We start from the raw sequence: 26,663 nt of genomic DNA, 5'->3' as shown, positions 1-26,663 counted from the left end.
TTCTGGTAGCTGGTACAGTGCTCTGCTTTGGATTTAGGATGAGAATAATGTTGATAACACACTGAAGTTTTACTTGTTGCTGAGCAATGTTTAGTCTAAAGTCAAGGATTTTTCAGCTTCTCATGCCCAGCCAGCAAAAAGGCTGGAGGGGCACAAGAAGTTGGGAGGGCAGCTGACCCAAACTGGCCAAAGGGGTATTCCATACCATGTGATGTCATGCCCAGTATATAGACTCGGGGGAAAGCTGGCCAGGAGGGGCAGATCACTGCTTGGGGACTAACTGGGCATTGGTCAGCAAATGGTGAGCAATTGCAGTGTGCATCACTTGTTTTGTATATTCTAATTGTATCGTTATTATCATCAACATCATTATTATTATCATCATCATCATTATCATTATTTTCTTCCCTTTCTGTCCTATTCAACTGTCTTTATCTCAACCCATGAGTTTTACTTTTTTTCCAATTCTCTCCCCCATCCCACTGCGTGGGGGGAGTGAGCGAGCACCTGCATGGTGCTTAGTTGGGCCAAGCCACAACAGTAAGGAACAGGGATGAAAGTATAGTACCACGTTACAGGTTTCTTCTGAGGCATGCGCAGGTGGCTCTTGGGTGTTCCCTTGAGGTTTGGCATTTGGGTGGTGTATAAATTGCTTTGCATAAATATGTTTCCAGCCACTTGCGTGTATGTGTGTAACAGTAAGGCTGTAGCCTCTTTTGTTATGCTTTTGGTTGATTGACCTTGTAAAACGCATCCTGTGCTGCTTTTGTTTTTGTGTTTGCTGAAGACAGGAACAAGTCATCACTATGCCAGCATTGCCTTTGGATCAACTCCAGCTGACAGAAAGAGATCCCAAGACAGGGAAGCTGAGAACTTTACCGGCACTGGTGAGCTCTGTTTTTCCTGAAAGCCAAACAAGACCTGTAATAAATAATTGTCTTATGTTGAGGCCTGGGCAAAACTACACCTTTGTCCAGGATATGATGAAATTTGGCTAGCTTGCCTGTTAAAGAAATTTTTACTGCATTCAGATAGTTGAGACTTCATTTACCCACCATAAAAAAAAAACCAACCGCAAACCAAAACTTACTGCGTTCAACATCTGTAGTAAACTGTATTCTCCTCAAACTGCTTATTCTTTGAAGGAACAGCCTGATTAGTAATGTAAACTTTGCTGCAATAGAGAGAATGCTTTGGGAGCTTTTGCAACCTCTGCGTGAAGTTTAGCTCTGAGCTATAGCACTGGGCTAAGTCCATCCACTTGCATACTGTGACCTCCCGCCCTGTGGCTTCAGCATGGTGAAATCAGAAAATTAAATCTACAGTAACCCTTTTCTCGCAGAAATAAGGCGGCATGGAGAGAGCCTTCTGGGTATGAAGTGGGACCTGCCGTTAATGTTGCTTGCTCGTGAGGAGGTTTACCCTGGGCGTATGTGTGGGTTGAGGCAGAGCTTGAAGCTGCTGCTCGCTACTCAACATGATTCTCGCTCTAGGGTGGGAGTATTTGGGCAAAGCCTGTACCGTAACCCTTGGGAAGGGTAGCAAAATGTTTCTTCTCTGTATTTCGTGGTCATGTTGGTTTGACTTCATGGAATGTTGTGCGAGAACCAGTTTGGAGGACAAAGAGAGAGTCCAGGCCATGTTTCAAAGCCGTGACATTAAGCTGTTGCTGTTTATTTTGAAGGTGTGGGAGGATTGCTTTGCAAGCCTTTGGTTAGTAGAATGCAAGGAGCAACATCTACCAAACTATGAAGGTCTGAAAATATTGCTGATAAATAAGGATACAAACACACTGATCTGCTGCCTTGAAAGATTAGAAAATGGGAAGTTACCAGGGAACTGAATGTCAAATTGTATTAAAGTGTAATTTTGTGTCATTTCCTAAAATTTGGTGAACAGTGCAAATGGTAACTGGGCATTCCTGTCACTTGGTCTGTAATTTTAATACAGTGTTTTGGCTTTCTGCAGCACCCAGAAATAAAAGCAGATCGGTCTTTTGTGCTATACAGACCGCCACCTGTTGTCAGAGACCCTGCTTTAGTGGAAGAATTCTTGGAGCGAGCAAAATTCATTGCAGATGACCTGAACTGGCTTCTGGCTTTGCCTCATGACAAATTTTGGTGCCAGGTAATAATTGTTTTGTGGACACTGAAGAAAAAGCATGAACAATCTAGGTGCTCGTAAAAGCCATGAACTTTAAATTGTTTCTATAAAGACTTGTACGTGCTCATTATGTCACTTGTCAAGCACTTTAATTACTGCACCTTAGAGTGCAAAGAAAGTAGTATTTCCCTATAGATTTTTCATTGTGGATTTTAAGAGTTTGCTTGTTTTTGATGCATATGTGTATCCTTTTAGCACTCTTGAATGTTTTAGATTGCTTTTAAATTTAACCAGTCTGCCCATGAGCACAACCTATGAATGTGTGACATTTCCTTCTTTCATTTTCTTGTCTTTCCTTGTGCAAGGTAATATTTGATGAGACACTTCAGAAATGTCTGGATTCCTACCTGCGCTATGCCCCTCGCAGGTTTGATGCTTTGTTGGATTGCCATCCAGAGGTGAATGACATGCAGAAATGTCTTCATCGGAGTGTCTTCCTGACTTTCCTCAGAATGTCCACTCACAAGGAGTCCAAGGTAAATATTTCTTTGCCTTGCAGGTGCTCCAGGCTGTATAGCTTAGGAAAAAAGACAATTAGAGAAATTAATTCGGTTTCTTACTTGCACGTCCCACTGCGTTCCTCTCCCTGGCTATTTTTATCAGTCTGCTTCTCCGTATGGAGATGATACTTCAGCTCTGAGTGGTTATGTGAACTATGCAATGATTTCGTAGGTAGGAGATCCAGGCAATCAACTAAGTAATAGCAGGTTAGCCATGTGTGGTGGTATGATACATTGCTGTAAGAGGAAAAAAGAGCAAGTTGTCTTTCATATGGCTGCATGAACAGAGGTTCTTCAGGCCATCAGTAGCTGAGCATTCCCTCCCTCAATGCCATTTCCTCTGTGCCATGAAGTGTCTCGTAATCTGTGCTAATACTTGTCTCTCCTTGAACTTTCCGCAAGTTTTGGGCACACAATGAAATTGCTCTAAATTACTGTTTTCTTGGCATCGTAATTGAAAGACATACTGAGCCCTAATTGTGTGAGTGCAGCTCCCATCCGGAGCTGTGGAATTTTGACAAGGCCTTTGGGCAGGATGAGTGAGGCACCTTGTGTTTTAGCAATTACTCCCTTGATATCCTCATTGGTTCGTGATGTGTTGTTTAGTGAAGTATTGATTATCTTGATTATCATCACAATGGTGACATTCAGGACATTTTGAGGAAAGGTCTTGGAGTGGGAGTTGGAGGACGGGTGCTGGGAACAGGTAGGAGGAATGCTAGAGCCTGTAGCTGGCACCACTTCAGCAAAAGTACTTGACACCTCTATGGTGTCTTTCATTCCAGGATCTGATTAAATCTTACCACTCCAATGAGGCAGGCAAGCATTTGAAACCATTTTATAGTTGAGTAATTTGAAGAGAATGAATAGTCTGTTGTCATGCGGGCAGTCAGCAGGAGTTCTAGAAATTGAACCTAGCCAGCATAAAGCCCTGTCCCTCTGCTTTAGCAGGGAAAATGGGCTTACTTTCACTGTGATTGAAAACATTTGCTATCATGGGCAAATTTGTCTTCTGAAAATCTGAAATCACGTTTTAGCCTGCTTGTTTCTCAGTGTCAGAGATGATGGAATTTTAGAAGAAATTCCTTCAATGGTAGAGTCGCATATTTCTGACACAGAGCTGCAGTTCATGGGTTTTCTTCCTACTTGTCACTGATGCAGTCATCTTTGGTGCCTTGATTCTACTCTTCCAGGGTACCAATAACCTCACGCTGTGATCTCACATGTATTTTTTCAGTGTTAGTGCCAGTTAAGCTGTTTCTATGCCTGGTTACTCATTCCTACTCCTGAGCTGAGCCATTCTCGTGTCAGCTCAGCAGTTTATTTGGCCATGTTGTGAGCCAGGTCTGGGAACTGAATGAACTGTAGGTAGCTTTTTGTTTTTAACTTTTAGGTTGATTGGTTCACTTCATGGTGTGGCCTGGCCCTGCAGGTGTGTGAGGCCAGTGGGGTGGATGGTGTAGTGGCAGTGACAAGCAGTTGGGAATGTGGGGATGAAGGGCTCTACAGAAGCTGGCGCAAGCAGAGTTGCTCCCTTCTAGGAAGCAAAATCTGTAATACACCTTTGAGAGATGTTTTTACAGGTGTCATTATAATGCTGGAGTTCTTACAGAGTAACATATGGATTATCCTTTAAATTACTTTTTTTTTCTTTGTAGGATCATTTTATCACTCCCTCTGTCTTTGGAGAAATTATTTACAATAATTTCCTGTTCGACATCCCTAAGATTCTGGATCTCTGTGTGCTTTTTGGGAAAGGAAATGGTCTCCTGCTCCAGAAGATGATTGGTTAGTTAAAGCCAAGGAACAACTTCTTGCATTTAGGCTTTTGCTTAGTTGCATAATGGCAAGTGATGAGTGGGGTTTTATACCAGTGTTACTGCTCTGAAAATGTTCAGTAGCAACTAGAATCTGTAATTTCTAGATCAATTCCTAGATCAGATTATTCTTTCTCTTGTGAACTTCATTTATGTCAAGGAAAGCATTGTGTCCTGCTGCTTAGCTGTCCTGAGCTGGGCTCATGGTGTTAGGCATGAACCAAGGCACGGTTATGCCTCAGCAGCTGCTTCCCATGCCAATTAAATGTGTCCTTAGCCACTGTAAGAGGACCATGAGGGCTCTGTAAAATGCTGGTAGAGATGGAAAGGGGCAAACAACTCGGCTCCTGGGCAGGGAGGGAGGAGAGTTAGAAGATGGGGCACAGTCCAACTGCTCATATGAGTGCTTTTGTTCCAGAGTTGGGAGTCGAGTGAAATATGCAACACGAGGTAATCACTGGTCTGTGAAGTGGGAGAACTTGAAATTCCAATGCAGACATTGATTTATATAGTGCCTTCAAACCACAAAGCACTTCAGAGTGTTGCTCAAGCTGTGCTTATCCCTCGATTTCTCTGTATCTGTACAGACAGTCTTAGTGGGAAGTGCATACTAAGTAATGTCTCAGCCTTGGACGCTAGAACCTGCATAATGAAGATGGGGCATATTGGTTTAGCTTCTGTATTTATCCTGTGCTCCCTTCACAAGGGAAGCACTTGTGATCTTTAACATCCACCTAAGCACAGATGGAGGATTACCTAACCTTGCATTAAGTGAGGAGTTCTTCCTAAATTCTAACCCACTTTTTCTGCAGTTCATGTAATGAAACTTTTTCCTTTCTTTGATAGTTATTTTTGTCTCAGTTCCAAGTTGACTAACATGAGAAGTGTTAGAGATCATGTGATGCAGCCAAATTTCCAGACCAGAAAAGCTTATATAAACCTTTGTATTTTTTAATCCCTTTATCCTTTTTCAGTAACTTCTACTCTTAAATTAATCTGTCAAGCCTCAGAGGTGGAAAGAAGGCATGACAAGATAAATAGTTCTCTTTCAGATGTGGAGCTTAGATTATCTGGGTCTTAAAATATTCTGAAGACGACCTAAGTGTATGAAACCTTATTTGTATTATACATATGCTCTGGAGTGCAACGCAATAATGCTGCACGCAAGTGACCGATGATTTGCTCACTTGAGTATTTGCATTATGTAGTGACAGTAATGGCATGAGCAGTTCTGGTGTGTAGTTCATAACTTGATAAAGTTAGGTTCTTTGTAGGGTATAAATTTGTCTGAAACCTGTCTCATAACTCTTACCTGTGCTCTGTCCTTGCTGAAGAACTCTGTTAATTTTCATCATCTGAACAGTAATTCACAGGAAAATAGGCAGCCTCTCTGCTTACTTGGTGAGGATTTATGGTATGCCATTACTCAGTGGAGTATTTTGTAAAGATAATGAAGTCCTAGTAATATAATAGCAGGTATTACTAAAGCCTCATTACCTTTAAGAAATATTCTGCAGAACATTTTTCCAGTGTATGCTGAACTGTTATCAGTAATTAAAAGTCAACTCCAGTTGTCAAATAAAGGAACTAAGAATGTTTAGCGATAGTATTTGCATTATTCATTGATTCAGCCTCTGGGGTGTGAATCATCTAACATCTTGTTTGCTCTGCTCTGATGAGCATGTTCTCATTGCCAGCTCTCCCGTTGCACTGAAGAGTTGATGGGCCAGCTTTATAGGAGTAGGCCCTGTGCATGAGTTGAGAAGTGAGCCTGTGCCCATGTCCTAAATGGTTATTAGCTGTATCTGGAGGGGTGGGGGTGTCAGTAATAATACAAGTACATCTTCTGGTGCAAATTTGCTTGTTGGCATGAATGTCTGAACTAATGGGAAATGGTATCCTTCCCCCTCTCTTCTCAGAAAATATCTTCACTCAGCAACCAAGTTACTTCAGTGATCTAGACGAAACTCTGCCCACTGTCCTCCAGGTACTGCTTTCCTGCTTGGCCCAGGGCTTGGATTTCATCTGGAAATGTGGCATAGCTTAGAGGGTAGAAGGGAGCAAATGTGGTCGTAGGCAGGCAGAATGTATTTGCTATTGTTTACTTTCTCTAGTTTATGCTAATGTGTGTCAGGTAGGTTTTGAACCTTTATCTAAAACTGTTACTGGATGACTGTTTCCTGTTACCTTCCTTCAGCTTCTGGCCTCTGCAGGAATTTTTGTTAGGCAGTTCAAAAAGTATTCTTTGTACCGCTGCCCCCCCTGCCCCGCGGGGGAAGCATTGAAACTTAAAGCAACAAAATAGAGACTGTGAGAGGTAGCTAAGACTTGACATAGTAGAATGGGTTAGCATTAACACCGCAGGTTCTCAGGATTAAATGAAAATCTGTTGGAAGGGATGCATTGTTGCCATACAAAAGGTATTTAGCACCTCTCCATGTCTAAGCTTTCATTTTTATAAGAAGCTTTTATATTCCCCAGACTCAGTAAGCAGGATTCACATTTAACCTGAAGGGGAAATCAAGGTGCCTTGACATCTTTGTACCTTGAAAATGTCATGTTTATGTCCTCAAAAAGCTCACCTATGCACAAAAATAAACAAACCCAAGATACTGTTTACCCCAAGACACCTATAATGTCACTTGACTTTTTGAAAGTCCACATTCTTCTTTTTTTCTGTGTGTTAAGCAACTGTTAGAGGTGAATCTCAGAGGTGATATCACGTTTAAAAAATATCCTAGGATGCAAGACCAAACCTTCAAATGAATTACTGGGGAGGACAGGAGAGATTCCATTTGCTTTTCCTGATGTACCATGTCGGAGCAGTTTCTCTGCAGAGCACTGGTTTCTTTACTCTGTGTTTTCGTAACCACTGCAGGGTGATACCAGTGTATCTCAAGTATATGGATGTAACAGCTCAAAGATGTGTCGTTACTGATCCATAAAACTGTTTATGTGCTTACACTGTCACTGAAAGGAGTTGATACCTGTGCAGGTTTAGGAGCTTACATGCCCTGTAGAATAGTAATACTAACCCCAAGTATGCAACTTCAGTACCTTTAGCCACCCATTCACATATCTCTGGGAGGAGGGTTTCACAGATCTCTCAAGGTGCAAAAGTAGAGGAGTTGCTTTTAAGTTGGTCCTACTCCAAAGGTTGTTAGCAATCCGGAACCTAATCCTATCATCTTCCCCCCAGATTCTTTGTTTATAAACAAGAGCCACTAACCTCAGGGGAGAGGGCAGGAAGGCTTTGGGACTAGCTCATAAGCAGGAGGTAGTGTTAACTTCCCAGTTGTCCCACTACTCTGTTGCAAATAGGGATCCTGGTTGGCTTTCCAGTGTTGGTCTTGCTGGCTGATTTTTCTCACATAGCTAAGGATTTGGATTAGCTGCAATCCCTGTCTCAGCACCACAACCATATGCAGCTGCACTTAAATTAATTGCAAGTTGCAAGGAGTTTCAGAAATGTGGTGTGGCCCTTCCTGCTGTAGTCTGCAAGAGTCTGTTGCAGCATTCATCTTACACAGCTCCGTCCTATATGGAAATAGTCCCATATTGCATACATGATCATAGCAGTGGTGGTTAACAAGATAAAGCATGACCCACTGTTTTCTCCTGTCTGTTTTAACACTGTTGTGTTCTTGATTTAGGTGTTCAACAATATTTTGCATAAGTGTGGTTTGCAGTGTGAAGGAGCCTCTGCTGAGCCTCAGAAACTGGAAGAAAAAGTAAATGTGACTCCAGGGAACATGCCCCTTCAGGTAGAACTGTTGCTTCTTGCATTTTACTGTTTGTAGTCCTGCAGACTGAACGGTCTGTGGAGCAGTAAGACCACAGAAGGTCATTCTGTTCCCAAATACTGGTGGCTCATACAGCACATGGTTCCATGTCATTGTTTCACTGTTTGTCATATGACTTGATGATAAAGCCTTTCCACCATGAGTTGGTTGCTTTGCTTGTGTGCATTTCAACCATATCCATTGTATCATAGGTTCTTTTTAAACCTGTCATCTTTTTCGCTTAACCAGCTTATACGTAATGTAACAGAGTATCTGACAGAAGTCTCCATGTAACCCTGACAGTGATCAGAGTTGATTTTATTTTTCTTCAGAAATGTTTGTTTAACAACAGTGTACTTTGACTCTAGCTAATTAAGAGGGGGGTTTTTTTGTGTGCTGGGTGCTGTACAAAGACAGGCCCCATATCAGTAAGCATGGTCTTCTATACAGTCTTAGTCATACAGTTTGTGTTTGGGAGTTGTTACAGCTACCCTGGAAATGCATCTTGCACTGAAATGGACCATTGAAATCATCCTTTTAATTCTTGTATTACTGCTATGCAGTGCTTCCAGCTAGATGAGGGAGAATACTGTGTGTGGAGGATATATTGAGGACAAAGCCACTGTCCAAAACAGGGTATGAGAAGGATTCTCATAACCTCACAGAATCTTTAATGAGAGTGAGCAGTTGGGATTGCATTAGAGATCTTTAAAGGATAAAAGTTTTAGCAGAGACCTTGTCTCTGCCTCTAGACCCAGTAACATTTGTTTATGATTGATAGCAGACTGTCTTTGTGCAGTCAGGAAAAAGGCTTGGTCTGAGCATGGTGTGTCTCTGCTAGTGAGTTATACTATGTTCCTAGGAAAACTGGTCTGGCTTTTCTCTCAGTAACTGCTCTTTCTTTCTCTCAGGAGCTGAAGGACATTGTGCTGTACTTATGTGACACTTGCACGACGCTCTGGGCGTTTCTTGATGTCTTCCCATTGGCTTGCCAGACCTTCCAAAAACATGAGTTTTGTTACAGGTACTTCTTGGACTGCAGACAGAGCTTGTCTTGGCAAAATAAAAGTACTGAATGTGCTGCTGTGTCCTGTCCCAGTCCCTTCATTGTTAAAAGAGTAGACAGATTTAATGCAACTAGAGACTGCTAGGTTCACACTGACAGGAATACAGAATAATACAAAAATGAATATAGGGACATCTAGAGTTTGTTACATGTTCACCTTCATCGTTATCTATGAGTGATCCTAAAGCCAGGCAACATGACAATTTCAAAACCCAGCTAAACAGTACTCGGTGTGCTTTGGAAAGGGTGGAGAGGGACGAGCAGAAAAGAGTTGTGGACAAAAAAAGCTTCCTGCCATAGGACCTGAAGCAAGGGAAGTAGAAAGTATTTCAGAGTGATAGTCCATAAAGGTTGAAAATAAACATTTTTTGTTCCATGTTATGCCTAAGTTTTACGCTAGAGAATATTACTGAGGTTTGGCAAAAGCTGAGTGCCTGGGAGAGGATGACAAGCCAGCATTATCACAGCTGGTCTGACAGCTAATTCCCTGTCCAACTCTGGATCATGGTGGCAATGAGTCAGGATGGTCTCAAGGACCAGACAGCAGAGTGTGTTCCCACAGAGGCTGCAAGTCCTCGAGTGGCACTTACCCAGCTTGCTCCAGGTGTTTTAAGCCCCCAGATCATCTTGTAGAGTCTTCTGTAACAGCCTTTATTTAGGACCAAGTGTTAATTTATTGTCCTTATTTCCCCTGTTTTGTTTGCTTGTTAGTGTGAACGAACACACATTTGTATTTTGCTTTTGTTTCCAATCATGTTGCAGACCTCTGAAGTCTTAGAGCTGCCAGTTGTTTATGGACCACAGGTTGAGTAATGCTGCTCTGGGGTTTGTAGGTTTCTGTCCTCTTTGGATGTCATTGTCGAGTTGGTTATTGGAAGAAGAGCAGATTGGTGGACTGCTGGTTGCTGTTTGGATTGGCAAGCAGTGCTGCTTATGTGCTTGGTTACTCAGAGGGGAAAAGCCTTTTGCTTTTAATTCTACTGTTGATGTCAGATGTGCTTAAATAGTCTTGATCTCTGTGCAGTGGGACAACAGCAACATTTTCATTACTTCTCAATATGGACTAGTGACTGGGTCTTTAGAGTGTGGGGAGGGAAAACTGATTTACGTGTCATCTTTTTGGAACCTCTGTGAGTCTGAATCAATCTGCTGGCATTTGCTAATTTCTCACCCTGACTGAAAGTATCAACCAGCTTCTGCTACATTTGCCTCAAGGATACTCATTTAACATGTTTGGCTCTTAATATGAGACATAGACATAATGTTCTTAATGGAGCCTCTGCTCATCAGTTCAGCTTGGCTTTTGTGCAAAGTGCTGTAAACCGCTATTCGTCACACCTAACTACTCAGAAAGCAGTAGTGGCTGTTATTCTGTGAAGGTGTTTCTCTGCACCTCTTGGTGCTCAGTCCCTGAAGGAAAGGGTCTGTGTGGGCTGCCTGGCACATAAAATGTGAAACTGGACCAAACTAACTTTCTTTGTTTCCTCCCTGCCCCATTCTACTGAAACATCCTCTTAGCCTTTCTGCATATTGGATGCCTTCATCTAAATACCTGCCTAGAGCAGAGCTGAATAGCAAGACCAGTAAGACTTTATTGGAAATCATCTCCTGTTTCATATCCAGTTTTTAGCATACAGCAGGATAGGGCCATAAGGATATTGGGGTGGGAGGGGGTGTTTTGGGATAGACTCGAGCTGATCAGTTCATTGCAGACTGCAAATTTGTGTTTGGGATGTTCCTCAGTTGGGCAGATTGTTCTTCTGTTCAGTAGCATGATGCTTTTCAAATGCATTTCTTTGCCTACATCTTCAAAGATACCTTGATGGTTTCCTTAGAGAGCTGCTCTTTGTCTATTGCATATTCGCTTGCTTGTGTTTCAGGGAACAAATAACAAAATGGGATAATGCTAATGAGTACTGCTAGTGAGGAGAATTTAATGAAATTAACAATTTGATTTGTCTTTTAGCAAATGATTTTTGAAACCTCAGTTGACAGTTACTGTTTTGTTGCCCCTTTCTACAGATTAGCTTCGTTTTATGAATTGGCAATTCCTGAGCTGGAATCTGCAATTAAGAAGAGGCATTATGAGGATAACAGGTGAAAATGTCTGCAAAGGCTTGCCTTTTTCTTTTCAATAAAACTCTCCTGGGGCTTAGTTAAAAATTCACTTCATGCTGCTTTACCCACCTCTGCGGAGTCTTTCTATCTTTTTTTATGCTGCTTCAAAGAACTCTGAAGAGATGGCTTTTCTAATTCCAAAATTTTCCTGGGCAGTGGGGTGACTAATGATTTCTTTCACTGCTGTCTAAGAAGAAATTTGATGGGAGATCTATTCAAATTGTAACAAAGCGTGAAAACATGAATGGTTTCTCTATGTATAGATTGGTCTCATTTTAAGGCACAGACTATGCTGGTACAGTTGAGATATTATGTGTCTAGCTGTGGGGACAATTGGTGATTGAGACCAACTTTGTTTAGAGGATGGATTTTCCTTAATGACTATGAAATGGCTGTAATCTCTGGTCCTTGCAGAAAAGGAATGATTCTGTTTAATGAAATGCCTCCTCTAGAGGGTTAACTCTGGAATAAAGGTGTGTTAAAGATTCAGATTTCTTGTGCTGACACCAACAGTGTCTTTTACTCTCTCTGAAGTGTTTTTGCTGATTTGTGGAGGAGAATTTCACATTCCAGAAAGAGGATGATAGAAGCTTTTCACATCCTAATAAACCAAGTCTGTCTGCAACCCATCTTAGAAAGCAGGTATTGGCACTTGGGGTCTGTGGTACTAGCCAGTTATTTGATTGCTGTTGTGGGGGAGATTGTTTCCTCATTTTCAGGTTTACTGGAGAAAATGAACGGATACTCCTATTTGTGTTGGGGTTGTAGCCAAAGACATTGGCTAAGATCAGAATTCTGTTGTCCTGCATAGCAGGAATATTCCAGGTGAAGCTATATGATCCAGAATTGGTGTGGTGAGTTGTGTGTTGACCCCGCTAGAGTGGGATAATGCTGTGGTCCAATGAGCTTTCTAACCTCAGTTCATGGCTAAGTTGCAAATTCTAATGGTGTAGACAGCTTGACTGAGACACCATAGTAAAAGTGATGCAGTGTTATAGATCACTGAAAACAGTAATTTTAAATCTAGATACTGGTGCCTTTACCTAGTTCTTCCCCCGCCTCCTATTGTGGAAACTTAACTGATAGCTCTGAGTAATCTCAAAATGAAGGCAAGTATAACTATCCTTATTTTAAAATAGAGAAGTAAAGTGAAGTGACCCAAAATCATGCTGCATATTGGGAACAGAGCCAAGAACCTGGATCTTGATTGTAAGGCCAGCGGTCCCTTGGGCTAGTCTCTCTTTGCCCGTGCTTGTTAACAGGTTTTGTAGATTGTTGATCTCTGCAGCTCTCATTCTGCTTGAATATTTTCCCTGGTTTGATATCAGTAGAGTTGTCCAAGAAGATGAGGAGGGTCTGTTGGTGGAATTCCTTATGAGAGACCTGGATTTGCTTCCTTGACTTCCTCTGTGACGTGGACTCTATCACCAATCTGTGTTGTAAATCCAATCCTTAAAGGAGCAATAGCAGCCTTGCCTTACCCTTGCTTACTTCAGTATTGCCTTTCAGTACCCACCAGAATACTGAAAGTATAAATGAACTGAGGAGTGTAACGTGTTCAGATTCTACAGTATTAAGGACTATATATACTTCAGAGGTAGTAAAGGACAGCTTCAAACTCATGGCCAGTTTGACAAGAGCTGAGGCTACTGTGAAAATGATGTGTCTGACTTCTAGAGAAATACCTTTTTTCTTAAGACTTATGTACTGCAGAGAGCATTCTGGCTTGCTGTGAGGCTTGATGCATCAGCAGCAATGGGAGGTTTAGGCATTATAACAGAAAGGTTGCAATGGGAGTTTGCTTGGCATATGTTCTTACGTAGGCTGAGCATGCACTTTCTGGGAGGTTCACTGGTATAATCCCAAGACACATAATAAGAGTGCAATTACCAAAGCACTACACACCCTTTTCTGCTTATTGCAAGTCTGAGGCATCAAACTATGATTTGTAAAGTCTGTCTCAAGTCTTGTAATTCTAACTGTGGTACGGCTTTAGATCTAGCTGGCTGAAATGTTTGCTGAAGCCATAAAAGAAACTCATTTCCCTTTGACCCTTTGCTCCTGTGAAAGCCAAAAAGTGGTCAAATCTATTTTCAAACAGGATTTTCCCTTTATGTATAAGTGTGACTAGTTTGGCTAGTGAGGCAGAATGCAGAGATTGTGCAATGCAGTAGGCTTACCACTGAGTTTTTCACTCTGTGCCATTGTTTTCTGCAGCCGTGAGAATATTCAGCCTTTTATTGAGGAATTCCTACAGATCTTCACTTCAGTGCTTCAGGAAAGGAGGTGAGTCTGGCTGAAAAGAGGCCCAAGGGGGAGGGTCAGCTTGCCATCTTCTTCCATTCTTTACAACAGAATTGCCCGAGACATTATAATGGGGCATTACGATGCATTTGGGAGTTAGAAATCACTCTGACTAGTTGGGAGAACTGCTGTGAGAGGATTTCAGGCTGCAGTACAGACTTTATTGTAAAGGTGAGGAGGATGTTGCATGACGCTGGAGAATGTTATTCTTTACTCTCTTTAATCGAGGCTTTCAAAGTGGAGGATAGCAATTTAGCTATTAGCTACCTTGACAAGTCAGACTATTATTACTAACCTGTGCTTTTCAGCTGGGTTGACCAGGCCAGAAAGATATTAAGTGCTAATGCTGAAGATGCAAGTGAGTAAGTGGCAGGACTGGGAATTTGATCTTGTCCTGCTGATGATGCTGTCATTATGATCATGTTCAAATCATAAACCTTATTTTCTCTGTAATGCGGCACTGGGTTACAGGTCTTAACATCATGAGGAGTGGTGCAACTGGCTCTGGCTTGGGGGGAAGTGTTGCTGCAGTATAATGGGAGCAAAATCAGACATGGCAATGCATGCTGGAATCCAGTATTGGGTGAGAGGTTATATGTGTTCGTACCTGAGTAGTGAGGAAGTCAAGGTGGCATAGCAGGGATGGTAGTGTGTGACAGGTCTGCTGGTAATTTATTGAGTTCGACTGATTAAACTTGCTTCTGCATTTTCAGATTTCTCCGTGACTATGATGAGCTGTTTCCTGTTGAGGATGATGTCAGTCTGCTTCAGCAAGCATCCTCCACGCTGTATCCTTTGCTGTCACCTCGGGTTTTTGCAGACCTGGCTGCTCTTAGATTCCTTCACGCCAGCGGCATTTCCACTGTTGCTGCCTCTGGTTAAGCTGCATGACTGGCAATGAGCGATGGAAAGTTTTCTCTTGAAAGGGAGGGAAATGTTGACGTAGGCACAGGCTTGGGAGTTCGCTGAAAATTGCATAGTTACTCCAAGGTGAGGTCTAAATACGTGCATCTAGAAAGGTCCTTAATACTTTCCTCTTAGAGATGAGACCAGGACAGCCTATATCCTCCAAGCAGTGGAAAGTGCATGGGAAGGGGTAGACAGGAGAAAAGCACAAGTCGTTAAAGATCCAACACCACTAGCAGCATCTAATGGAGCATCAGCAATAGTGGAGAGCACTGCCGAGGACATTGAAGAGCTCGGGGCTGCATATGCATCAGAGGATGAGGTGAGTAGAGCTGTGCGACTCGATTCTGCTCTTTCTGTCCTTACTTCATCTGTGAAGAGAGGATTAGTTTGCTCGGTTTTGGGGATTAGGTGAGATTTAGTCTCATTTCTTACCTTTGCTAGACTTCAGTGCAGCCCCATATGCCTTGTGAAATGAGAAACAAAGCTACACCTGAATCCCAGCTTTATCTTTTAGCAAATTGCTTCTAGCTCCCGTTGGCTTGGGTTTCCTGTTGCTGTGGTTTATTCAAATACTGTGCTTCATCACTGTAGTTCATGTGCATAATTTTTAAATGCACAGCTCATATGCTATTTGAGGAAGGGGTTCTCCAGAGTATCCTTGCTGACTCAGGGACAGACAAAAGTAGTTGTGTGCCCAAGTCTGTGTCACAGACCTTGTGTAGTATAAAGAACTCAGATGATTTCTCTTCTTTTGACTTCAGTCTTTGACTTCTTTGTGTTTAAATTCCAATAACCCAGACTGCTGCTTTCCCTTTTGTTTAACGTTGTCCTAGTTTCAGCTGGGATAGTTAACTGTCTTCCTAGTAGCTGGTACGGTGCTATGTTTTGAGTTCAGTATGTGAAGAATGTTGATAACACACTGATGTTTTCAGTTGCTGCTAGTAGTGTTTAGACTAATGTCAAGGATTTTTCAGCTTCTCATGCCCAGCCAGTGAGAAAGCTGGAGGGGCACAAGAAGTTGGCACAGGACACAGCCAGGGCACCTGACCCAAACTGGCCAACGGGGTATTCCATACCATGTGACGTCCCATCCAGTATAGGAACTGGGAAGGGGGGGCGGGGAATCGCCGCTCGGGGACTAGCTGGGTGCCGGTCGGCGGGTGGTGAGCAATTGCACTGCGCATCATTTGTACATTCCAATCCTTTCATTATTGCTGTTGTCATTTTATTAGTGTTACCATTATCATTATTCGTTTCTTCTTTTCTGTTCTATTAAACTGTTCTTATCTCAACCCGTGGGTTTTGCTTCTTTTTCCCGATTTTCTCCCCCATCCCACTGGGTGGGGGGGGAGTGAGTGAGCGGCTGCGTGGTGCTTAGTTGCTGGCTGGGGTTAAACCACGACAAACGTGCATACCTGCCTTCCCTCAGCTGCTGTCTCTTTCCAGTAATGCCACCAATTCTGTTTGGTATATGTAGTGTGCCGGTGCAGCTGCTGCACCCATTGCCAAGGTGTCAGGGGTGGAGCTGGACTCTCTGATCTCTCAAGTGAAAGACTTGCTGCCAGACCTTGGTGAGGGCTTCATCCTGGCCTGCCTGGAAGAGTACAGTTACAATGCGGAGCAAGTGATCAACAACATTCTAGAAGATAAGCTAGTACCATACTTGGATAAGCTGGACCGAACAATGCAAAGGTATGGGACAACTTCTGGCGCAGCTTTGATGCCTTTGGGGTTTTTGTATGTGGGTAATCATTTAACATCACTCTTACTGAAGGTTAGACACTTGTTGAGCTCTAAGAAGTTGCATGTGTGTTTCCTTGGGGTAGATAGTTGCAGTGAGAGCTTCTCATTGCCATCTGCCGCTAGCTTTCTGCCCTCGTTATGTCCCTACAGAGGACTGGAATGTTCACTGCTCAGCATTTCAGTAGAGCAGATGCTGGGTTGTGTTTTGTGACAGGGAGACAAAAATGCTTGTACAATAAATGCTTAAATAAGAACCATTAAAAGTCCTTCATGGGGACATTGGCTTAGCCAGGGCTGGGCAATAGAGTGCGTTGCCTTCAAAAGTTATTTTGCTGCAGAGGACAGGGTTGTAGATGTTAAAATCCCAGCTGTCCTGCAGGAAAGGGCATCTTCAAAGGAACTAATTCAGCTGAAATTCAGCCTGCAGGGTCAAATACAGTATTTGACAGGCTACTGTTTTGCAACTGGAGTTAAACCAAAGAGAGATTGGAAATGGCAGTTCAGATCCATTTTTCTCTACCCTTTGACAAACTTGCCAGGCTTTTGCTTGCTTCTCTGGGTTGTACATGGGATGTAGGGTTTATAGCTGGCAGTAGAATTGAGTTGTTTTAGTTTGTCTGCAGCTGTTAGCGTGTGTTTGTGCTGCAACAGCAGTTTTCGACTGAGTATCAGGATGTGAATGTGCTGTTTGCTCACATTTCATGGAGGAATGGGCAGACTGTCTCGTTGTTGCATTAAAAAAGGAACGCATCTTTATCAGAAAAGTGATGTAAAAAAAAAAAAAATCTTAGTTTTGCAACAGTCTTCATGCTCTCAGTCAGATCTGCTGACTTTGGCACAAATGTTGTGGGGTGGGCGTTTGGAAGGGTTGGGGTTTGTTTCTGCAAAGCCAGCAGTTACAGAAGATAGGGCTGGTTGGGTTTTTTTTTGTTTTTTTTCCCCTGCCTTTTGCATCTTGAAACAAAACTGTCAGTTCAATAGCAAATGTCGAATTTTGATCACTGCTGATTTTAGAAGTGAGCACAGCAGCATTTTCAGATGCCCAGCTGAGCTAACAGCAGCAATAAAATGAATGTAAAATAATGGTCTTTTGACTTATAAGTTGAACAAATGGAAACCTGGAACCCTGAGAAAGAATTAAGAAGAAGCCATAGGGAGATAAATATCCCGAAATCAACAGTGGCAAATTATTGGAATTTTTTCCAGCATGTAATTCATCATACTTAGTGTTTGGCTTTACTGAGTCACTGTTTTGAGACCAGGCAGTCTGTTGAATATTCCATGCTGCTGTACAGTTTTAATTATTCTTAAACGAACAGAAGTTTGTTTTTGCTTTCTGTAAGTCACTTTAGTTTCCCCACAAATATAAGCTTCGAAAACTGTGCCTTTTATCTTAGACCAATGCCATGTAGTGATCGTGCATGTACTATAGTGTGGCTGTGAAATGAAGGAATTGCACTCTGTGACCCAGTCAGCCAGCACCATGAAAAGGATCTTGGCATGCTGTGGATGACTTTGAGACTGACAAAGAATAAACCAAGGTCTTAGGAAAGAGAGGACTTGGTCTTCCTCAGTTCACCTTTGTTTTTATTCTCTCTTCTTTTTTTTTTTAACAGACAGCTGAAGCCAGACCCTACTCCTCTAGTCACTTCTCGCTATAATGTTTTCCAGAATGATGAGTTTGATGTTTTCAGTAGGGATTCAGTGGATGTTTCTCGGATACAAAAAGGCAAGCGGTGAGTATCATGCACCCTCAATTAACCCTGTCTGTCAGGAGGAATAAATATCTGTGAACCTGCAAATTTGTTTCTCGTACAAACCTCCTGCAGGAATTTGTTGGCAGGGGGTAAGGCTTATCAAAAATGTTTCCCACCCGTTTCTTCTGTTTCTCTGGGAAAGTAAAATGAAATATTATTAGGGGGTTGGTTTCAGTTAGTGTTTTTCCTAATTGGCTTTGCTCTGTATGCTGCTAGAGATTGCACTGCCAAGCTCATTGGTAATGTCAGGCTCTTTCTTCTTGGTCTTAATATTAAACCTGTACTGAACAACAAACCTTGAAAAGCAACCATCTCTACGAGCCTGGGATTGTGACTCAGAACTGAGAATTAATAATGATTTGGTTTAGATCCAAGTGAAGCTTCAATAGCCATCTACTTCAAAATCTGATAACACTCAGTGGCTTAGACTACTTTTGTTGTTCCTGCTGTTGTAAGCTTCCTGCAGAAGGGCATTTCCTTTGCTTTCTGCCTGGTTTGGCATGTGGTACTGTGCCACGCTCCATGCAAATTTAGGTTAGGACATTGTCCTGCTGGCTCCCATTGATGTTAACTGTATCTCTATAATATGGTTGGTTTGTTTCAGATTGTTTTTAATCACTTTCTCTAACTAGCCAAGTCTGATCTTTATGTTGGTATGTATTTACACAGAACATGAATAGAAGTCTGGCTGGAGATTGAGCCACGTGACCCTGGGAGCTCCTGGTTAAGGTTTTTGTTGCAAAGCTGCATCAAATCCTCAGGAGAAAACCACTTTTGTCCCAAAGTCCAGTCAAACAGCTTCTCAGCAGCAGTGCTATAGTGTTTATACTGGCTCAGCTAGGCAAGAAAATAATTTCTCTCTGGCCCAGGCAATGACTTTTGAAGTGTTCATAGCTAAGAATTCACAGACACAATCTCTCTCCTTTCTCCTCATCGAGTGCAGGCAGGCATCTTGTCAGCAGGAGCCTTGTGCACAGGCGTGCTTGGATATCTCCCATCTCCCCAAAGTCTTGCACATGTGGGTAGCTGCTGCAGCAGCCAGGCAAGGGCAGAAAGCACTGTCTGAGTTTAGCACAGTGCATCCAGTGTATGGAATAACCCTGCTCGGAGCTCCCTCTGCAGATCCCTCTGCAGAGAGCTTTGAGAGTTGCGAGTCATTCCTGAGCTGGGTTGTGGGACCCTGCTCCCATGGCATTGCCCTCTGGCTGCTACCACGGAGGCTGTGTCTTCTCTCCAATGGTAACATCACTCCTTGAGAAAGTTGTCATCTCTTCTGCTGTACTGTTACATGACCTCTTGGGATTATCCTCTTACTGCTGCTGTTCCTAGTGTCTCTTGGCCTCCCTCAGGCTGTGTCTTCATTTCAAAACAGTTCTTCTTACACTAAGAACGCTCTCTCTGCAGTCTCCAGACACGTCATTTATGTTTTGTGTGGTTTTTAAAACCTGGAAGTAACTAGCTGGGATCAGCAATGTACACCCTATGCCCAAAGTTGACCATATCTAACTAAATCAAAGGATAAGCTATAGTACCTTGCTCTCTAGGATTTAACGTTCAGAACTCCATAAATATGAAGAGTGTGTCCTTTCAGCACTAAAAGTCCAGCTTCCTCAGTAGTCCTTATTCCACAAGCAAGAAACCTGCATCTGGGTAACAGGGTTCTCCTAGCCTAGTTTGAGATCTGCTTTGGATTTGAATTGTATCAATATATTTTTTTCATCTTTTTTTTTTTTCTCCTTAAAATCTTTTGCTCACCAAATTCTGCTTGTGTTTAGAGTGTTGTTGCTGCTGAAGCATGATGTCGCAATAGTGCTTCAAGAGTCAGATCAGGTTGGGTTCCATTGCACTAACTGCTATGCAAGTAAGCATAAGCAGTTTGGGGCAGGGACTGTTAATGGGAAGGAGAAAGCCACACCAGGATGAGGAGAGAAACAAGCATGAGGAAATGAACATACTAGCATATATGTGATTCTCTGCTCATCCTGAAAAGTGATCTCACCTGTCTCTGCCCATCCAGCCATAATTGCTAGCTGAATCTGTCTCTTGAAGTCAGAGCATGTCCTGAACACTGGGACTAGAGGAGTTATCCCACTGTTTTTCTGGAATTGGTGCCTGAAACACTTCATTGCAGCTCTTCTGCAGTCATCAGACCAGCTCAACAGGAAACAATTATCAAATATTTAGTTCAGTCTCATGCTGAATACCAACAGAAGATGTTATCCCAGCCTAGGTATGTGTGAACTAACCACCTGCTTTGTAGGGCATTCTGCAACTAAATGCAGGCATGTAACAGTGAGTCACGTTAGAAAGGGGAACCACATCTATCTGTAATGTTACTTTGTTTTGAGATTCTTAATGAAAATCAGGCTGCTTAGATCACTTCCCCACTGCTTGCTAGTATGTCACATAAGTCTATCCATTCTTGAGCCACTGACAGTGTGCCTTGGACAGGTTCTTTCTCTGATAATATCCACATGCCAAATAGATCACTGATGCGTGTTCCTCCTAGACTTTGAGGGCTGCAAGTTGTCCTGTGAATACTTGACAGTGGACTCCCTTGCTGCTTTGCTGTAAGGGTATACGTGGCTGGTCTGAAAAATGGGACTTCAAAAAGTTTATGCTTGTGCAGCTTGAGACACAGCATCTCAGTGGCTGCTTTTTAATACCTGTGTCAAAATTTTATTTCATGGTCTTCCCTTCTTTAAAATTACTATAATTTACTTGTCTCCTAAATCTTTGAAAAAATTGTACATGTAGTGCTTTGAGTAGTGATTCTGATCCAGCCTACTCTATTTTGTTCTTTTTGTTCTTAGTTGTGCTTAGTCTAATCCTGACTTGCTGTGCTGGTAATTTTTTGGCTTTACCCATCTACATTCATGTTTTGCATCTCACGTTTGTAAGCTGAGGTTCTTTACTATAGGAACATACATGTCCATGCAGCAGTTACTCTAATGCAGCCCTGGTCCATGAGTTGCAGCTGTGCGTGCTACTGCAGTGAGACGATACTGCAGCATGGTGTTAGAGGGCACTCTGGGCCTTGCAGAGCCATCTCATAGACTGGAGTCTTAGCCCTAACAGCTTGCCATTCAAGATTGATGGGACTTCTTGTGTTATTTGGATCTTGGCCAAATTTCAGCTTGTGTATAATTGCATTTGGCCTCCTGTAAAAGCTTCCTTTCCATCTCAAATGACGGTGATGGTCTCCAATTCCTGTTATCTGGTGTGTAATCTTGCCGGGCTTCTGTTTAAAAACGACTTTGTTCCAAGCCAGGAGTGGCCGATTTTAGTAGGCAGACAAACAGCCCTGTTATAAATCAGAGGGGAAATAGGTAGGCTTAAGTAGTGCTTGTAGAGTTTGAGATGAGACTTCTGTTGCTTCAGCTTCCACTTGCTAACAGGAAAAAAAGTAACTTATAGAGAAGATCTTTACGCTGCCTTTCTGTGTCTGCCTTTCCGTTTCCATGCTGTGGAGTGCAGGAGGGAGAAGGACACGACGAGGAGTTTGCTGAATGACAAACGCCTGGTTGCTGAGCAGAAGGAGCGCTACAGCCAGTACAGTGTGATTGTGGAGGAGATTCCTGTGCAGCAAGGAGAAGCTCAACTCTACAAGGAGGACTATGAGGACGAGTACGATGACACTTATGATGGAAACCAAGTGGGGGCAAATGATGCTGACTCAGATGATGAGCTGATCAGTAGGAGGTAGGTGCTGTGGCTTCAGTGAATGGGAGATTGATGGGAATCACCACCTAGGATTGCCTGGCTCGCACAAACCTGTTCAACGCTGGGTTTTGGCGCTGTTTCTCAATGAGGATGTGCGTGCTTCAAACCACCCCTTTTTCTGCTGCTGCAGAAAAAAATGTTTCTCTGTAACATGCAAGGAGGGAGATTTGGGTCTGTCTTCTGTTGGTAGGGAGTGTTGCCATGACATGCACCCAGGATGTTCTCAGGCTTCCACTTTCTGTGTCTGCAGGACTCAGCCATTGGCTCAACTAATCAACAAATTTAAGGGGGCAATTTGCTGTTGTGTTGAAACTTGTACTCAGCAGTGCTTCTGCTTATAAAAAAACTATCCTGCAGCAGGGGAAAATGGGCCAGCTTGAATAATCAGGATTGAGTGAGCTGAGCACATAAAATGGCTGGTTAGCAAAGGAAAACTTGGAAATTTTGAAAACTGTTTGGCTGGACTTCTTCTCCTTGCCAATCTCCTCTGACATCTCAGAGTGCTGACACCTGGAATTCAGTCCTGGATGGACTGCACAGCACTCTCCACAATGACTGACAGCTGGAGACAATTGGTTTTTAGGAAGCAAGGGGTTAGTTTGGGATGGGGGTTGTAGAATATTTATTTTAGAAATAAGAGCTAGAAAACATGTGTTTTAAAAGGTGGTTTAATATTTCTGAAAGTGGCCTTTCAAATTCTGATGTATTATGAAGATGTCATCATTTCTAACCTCAAACCAAAATGTATCTTTGGGATTCCTTTGTCCCTTTTTGGTTTTTTGTTTTTTTGGGTTTTTTTCCCTCCTAAAGTGTGGTGAGGCTTCAATTTAAATCCTTTTTAGGATTTCAATTTAAATGTTTTTTAAATCCTGAGTGTGGCACTCAGCTCTTTTTCCCCTATTTCAGGTGCTCAGGTCTCACTGCTCCTAGAGAGACAGTAGGAACAATTAGTGGATGTCACTGCTGAAACTAGATCTATAGGTTTGAAGTAACAAAGGCTTTTCTGTTGTTTTTTTTTTATTTATTTCTTTGACAGTGCAATCGTAAATCTGAATTCCAATAGAATTTAAGCACACGTGTATATATGTATATTAAAGAAAAGCTATAGGCATGTGGTAAATTCTGCCTCCACCTGCCAGGCCCTTTGCTGCTCTGCTTGTTCAGGGTGATTCATAAAGCTTGATGGATTTCTCCAAGTATTTCCCCCTGTATGAAACTGGGGCACAGCAATGAAACTGGGGCTCTATGGATAACTACTGACCAGTCATAGAGGTTTTAGAGCATAGCACTTTCTGAACATTAATGTTTCTGTCTGAGTTTGAGCTTGAGGTTTGAGGCATACAATAGATGCTCTCTGACTGGTGAGCTAAAGCCTAGCAAAGTATACTCCTTACTAATGCCTTGTGGCTATGCCTGGGTTCCCTTCTCCCAGAGGAAGCAGTTGTTTCCTTGGAGAAATTCTTTGTGAGGTTTCAGGTTTTTCCTGACCTGCTCCTTTTTTTAACTATTATTATTTTCAGTAACAACTTCATAGTGAACATTCCCCAGTGAGGAACATGTGTTCATTAATTGCCCATAGTAAATGTGTTATTAGCTACTGGGTCTCTTTTTTTTTTTTTTTTTTCTCTTCAGAAAAAGAACCAAGTCTATGAAACTTGTAGATTCTCTTTTTTGAAAGATATGATGCAAACCAAAAAGGATATGCTGTTCAGTGAAATGTTTGTGGCTGTACTGTCTTCATTGCTGACTGTTTGTGTCTTAATTCTCAGGCCGTTCACAATTCCTCAGGTCTTGAGACCTAAAGGACAGGAGGAAGGACTGGAGGAAGAGGAAGAGGATGAAGAGGAGGAGGAGGAAGCTGAAAAGGAAAGAACAAAGGTGACATTTAGTTTGTGGTTGCAGTTGCATTAAGATTTACCATGTCTTATCTGCTTCACCTGCAGAGTGATGTGGAGTAGACTTCCTCTTTCAGAGAGTGAATCTTTTAACAGCAGCATGGAGACTGAGCTGCTTTTCAGAGTGGCTACTTCTGTGGTCTGCTGGACTGTGAAATGTCCCCTGAGTACAGCTATGCACTGCTTCCTAGGCTAACCGTACTGGAGCAATGACACTTACTCCATGGAGAGGTTTAATCTCCTTGATTCCATAGACAGATGATGCCAGCAGAACACTTTGAGGGTCACTAACGCCCTGTTGTCATGGATATACTGGAAATGGTGACGTTGATGGTGTTGCTGGCAGAGGTAGGATGTGGGAAGAAGTCTCAGGCAGGTTTTCTGCCAGGTTTTGTGTTTAGAGTCACTGACACCAATCCTGCTGGCTCAACCAGAAGAGATAATGAACAATGAATTGACTCTGTTCCATTATCCAACAGAATCACCTCCTGCCCTAGCCTTTTGCATGATGCTGATGAGTTTACTGACCTCTTTCCTTTCTTCCCATGGTAGGACCATTTTGTGCAGGACCCAGCTGTACTGCGGGAGAGAGCTGAAGCCAGGCGGCTAGCTTACCTTGCGAGGAAAGGGTAAGTAAGCATCTCCCTCTGCGGGATGAAACTGTGGCTCCACAGTTAGCAGGTGTTTTGCTGCTGACTGGAATTGTTGAGGGTATACCTGTTCTTTAACATTCCTGTATGTCAGGGTCACTACCACAGTGGTGTTAACTTCCTCACCCAACTTCTACTTCACTGTTGGTTGTTCTGTCCCATCAAATGGGTAGGCACATCCCTTTGTGATCCCTGTGCAAGACAGGATCTTAGAGAGCACAGCTTCCCAGAGCTTGAACAGCTCCCACAGGGATTTCAGAACAGTTTAATAGCTGGCTTTAGCTGATGCATTCAATGTGTAGAAGGACGTAGTCGTTGTGTGGCTAATGCTGATACTCAGCTATTGCAGAGCTGGGGTGAGCCGAGGCTCAAGGCCTGACAGCTGAACCCCTCACGCCCAGTTGTCTCTCGGGATCAGTGTATTTTGTCCCCCAAGCGTGCAGCGTGATTGTTGTGATGTCCTTTTTCTGTGTACTCCAGGCACAAGCACGACAGCTCTGCTGTTGTTGGGAATGTGAAGGGCCATGGGCAGAACCGGGAAACGGTGCAGGAACGAAGGAAGAAGGAAGCAAACAAAAGCACACGAGCTAACCATAATCGACGAGTCATGGCTGACAGAAAGCGGAATAAAGGCATGATTCCTTCCTGAAAGACCAGGTGTTGGATCATCCCCAGTCCTCTGCTTAGGAGGAGACAGGTGTGCTCCGTTCCCTCGGCACCCCCTTCACTCAGGGGACTGGGTGTCGTGGTTCGGTGCCTGACACTTCAGCTCATGCGGAACTGCACGCCCTGCAGGAGGCCTGCCCGTTCATGGGAAGGAACTGCCCTCCAGGCTGACCCTGACTGCTTTTCAGTTTATAGAGATGTGTGTATGACGGTGGGCTGCACCGCAATGCATTGGACAGGCTGCACCAGCCATTTTTTTCCTTTTGTACTATTTATAATTCTGAGAATTTTATTTTCATACCAGCTCCGTACGCCCTCTCCGCAACTCAAGTGGGCTTCCAGGCCACACAACGGGCAGCTCTGAGAGCAAGGCTTCCCTGGAACAGCCCTCGTGGTTTTCTGCTCCACTGAAATGCCTTATTCTGAAGTACAAGTTGAAGGTTGATAAGAAAACGCTCAGGCTATTACCATTGCCAACAGACACAAAGGAGTTCAGGTGAATAAGACCGTATAAATTTCTGTCCCTTGAGTGAGGCGTGTGAAAACAGAACATGCAAATAAATGATTTCAGTCTTTTAGTTGGTGTCTTAGGCTCTTACGAACCGTATTGATCTTTAACTTGGAGGAACCTCAACAAGGCTTTTGATGTGCTCTATCTGCAGGTAGTGAAATTCAGTTGCTGTTTTGTGTTGGTTTAGTGTAATGAGATCTAGCCACAGCCACTGAGACGAAAGATACTTGAAAATCAAGATCAAGGCATCCTAAGCAAGATGACAGTAGTATGGAAATCACAGCTGAAGGCAGCAGGGTCAGAGTCCCTGGGGAGCTGCCTCCTCAATAACCACTTGTCACACTCTGTGAAGCAGAACTGCCCTGATCATCACGTTTGCTGTTGGGAAGGCTGGGAGCTAATAGTAAACAGGAGCTTGTAGTTGCTGGAAGGACTTTTCCTGAGGGCTGTCTTTTGTTACGGAGTTGTTCCCTAGGCAGCGAGACACACAGATTACAGAGTTTACCTTGTGACCTGTTTGTAAGGTGCTCAAATGCCTAGGCAAGTCTGGAACATCTTCCAGTAGCTGGTGATAAAACTGTTCCAGTTGCTGTTGTCACAGAACATTAGCATGTTTTTGGAGTGCTGTTCCCATCATGGAGCTGAACTTTCAAGTAAACAGTTAGGCTTTGCTTGGCTAATCTGCTCCAAGTGCCATCTCCCCACTGCCATGCTGTTTTTTCTAGTACTGCAAAGGTGCCTGTGGTTGTCATCTGCACACTGAGAAAATTAGCAGTGGGTTATGTAGTGTTAGAGCTACTGTTCCAGGGTAAACCTCGTGCTGCCTTCCCACTTCAGAACCCTGCAGGAGGAGTGCTCTGGTAATAAGCTCTGTAGGCACGTACGTTGCTGCCTGGTTTTACGCAGAGGGCGGGGACTATGGGGCTGTATGATTAGCACTGCTGCCAAACACTATTGTGCTGGGGCTGTCTTCAGAAAGTGTAGAAATGGCTGTCACTATTATGCAAATAAGATGAAGTCCTGAGTGCTCTGAGGACAAGATTTTTCTTTGCATATCCA

At 43.1% G+C, this 26,663-nt stretch overlaps 1 protein-coding gene across 9 annotated transcripts in view; it reads left to right on the top strand.

Annotated features, from left to right (window-relative positions):
* Positions 1-26,663, top strand: part of ASCC2 (activating signal cointegrator 1 complex subunit 2) — a 40,705-nt gene that overhangs the window by 10,736 nt on the left and 3,306 nt on the right. For 3 of the 9 annotated variants that reach the window (XM_030024436.2, XM_030024430.2, XM_030024434.2), the window contains 18 exons: positions 792-887; positions 1,969-2,127; positions 2,469-2,639; positions 4,322-4,451; positions 6,400-6,467; positions 8,134-8,244; positions 9,174-9,286; positions 11,351-11,425; positions 11,981-12,088; positions 13,664-13,732; positions 14,464-14,538; positions 14,792-14,978; positions 16,137-16,351; positions 18,019-18,138; positions 21,637-21,861; positions 23,652-23,760; positions 24,330-24,406; positions 24,908-25,671. In XM_030024436.2, the coding sequence (XP_029880296.2) occupies positions 792-887; positions 1,969-2,127; positions 2,469-2,639; positions 4,322-4,451; positions 6,400-6,467; positions 8,134-8,244; positions 9,174-9,286; positions 11,351-11,425; positions 11,981-12,088; positions 13,664-13,732; positions 14,464-14,538; positions 14,792-14,978; positions 16,137-16,351; positions 18,019-18,138; positions 21,637-21,861; positions 23,652-23,760; positions 24,330-24,406; positions 24,908-25,076 (2,277 nt within the window). In that variant the 3' untranslated portion in view covers positions 25,077-25,671. Of the gene's footprint in view, positions 1-787; positions 888-1,968; positions 2,128-2,468; positions 2,640-4,321; positions 4,452-6,399; positions 6,468-8,133; positions 8,245-9,173; positions 9,287-11,350; positions 11,426-11,980; positions 12,089-13,663; positions 13,733-14,463; positions 14,539-14,791; positions 14,979-16,136; positions 16,352-18,018; positions 18,139-21,636; positions 21,862-23,651; positions 23,761-24,329; positions 24,407-24,907; positions 25,672-26,663 lie in introns of those variants that run through there. The other 6 variants (XM_030024431.2, XM_030024429.2, XM_030024432.2 and 3 more) reach the window with 4 other exon arrangements.

This window comes from Aquila chrysaetos, chromosome 9, assembly GCF_900496995.4.
Source record: "Aquila chrysaetos chrysaetos chromosome 9, bAquChr1.4, whole genome shotgun sequence".
In the NCBI taxonomy this organism is placed as follows: domain Eukaryota; kingdom Metazoa; phylum Chordata; class Aves; order Accipitriformes; family Accipitridae; genus Aquila; species Aquila chrysaetos.
The sequence above is the reverse complement of the archived record's forward strand: the minus strand, read 5'-3'. Positions and strand labels throughout refer to the sequence as shown.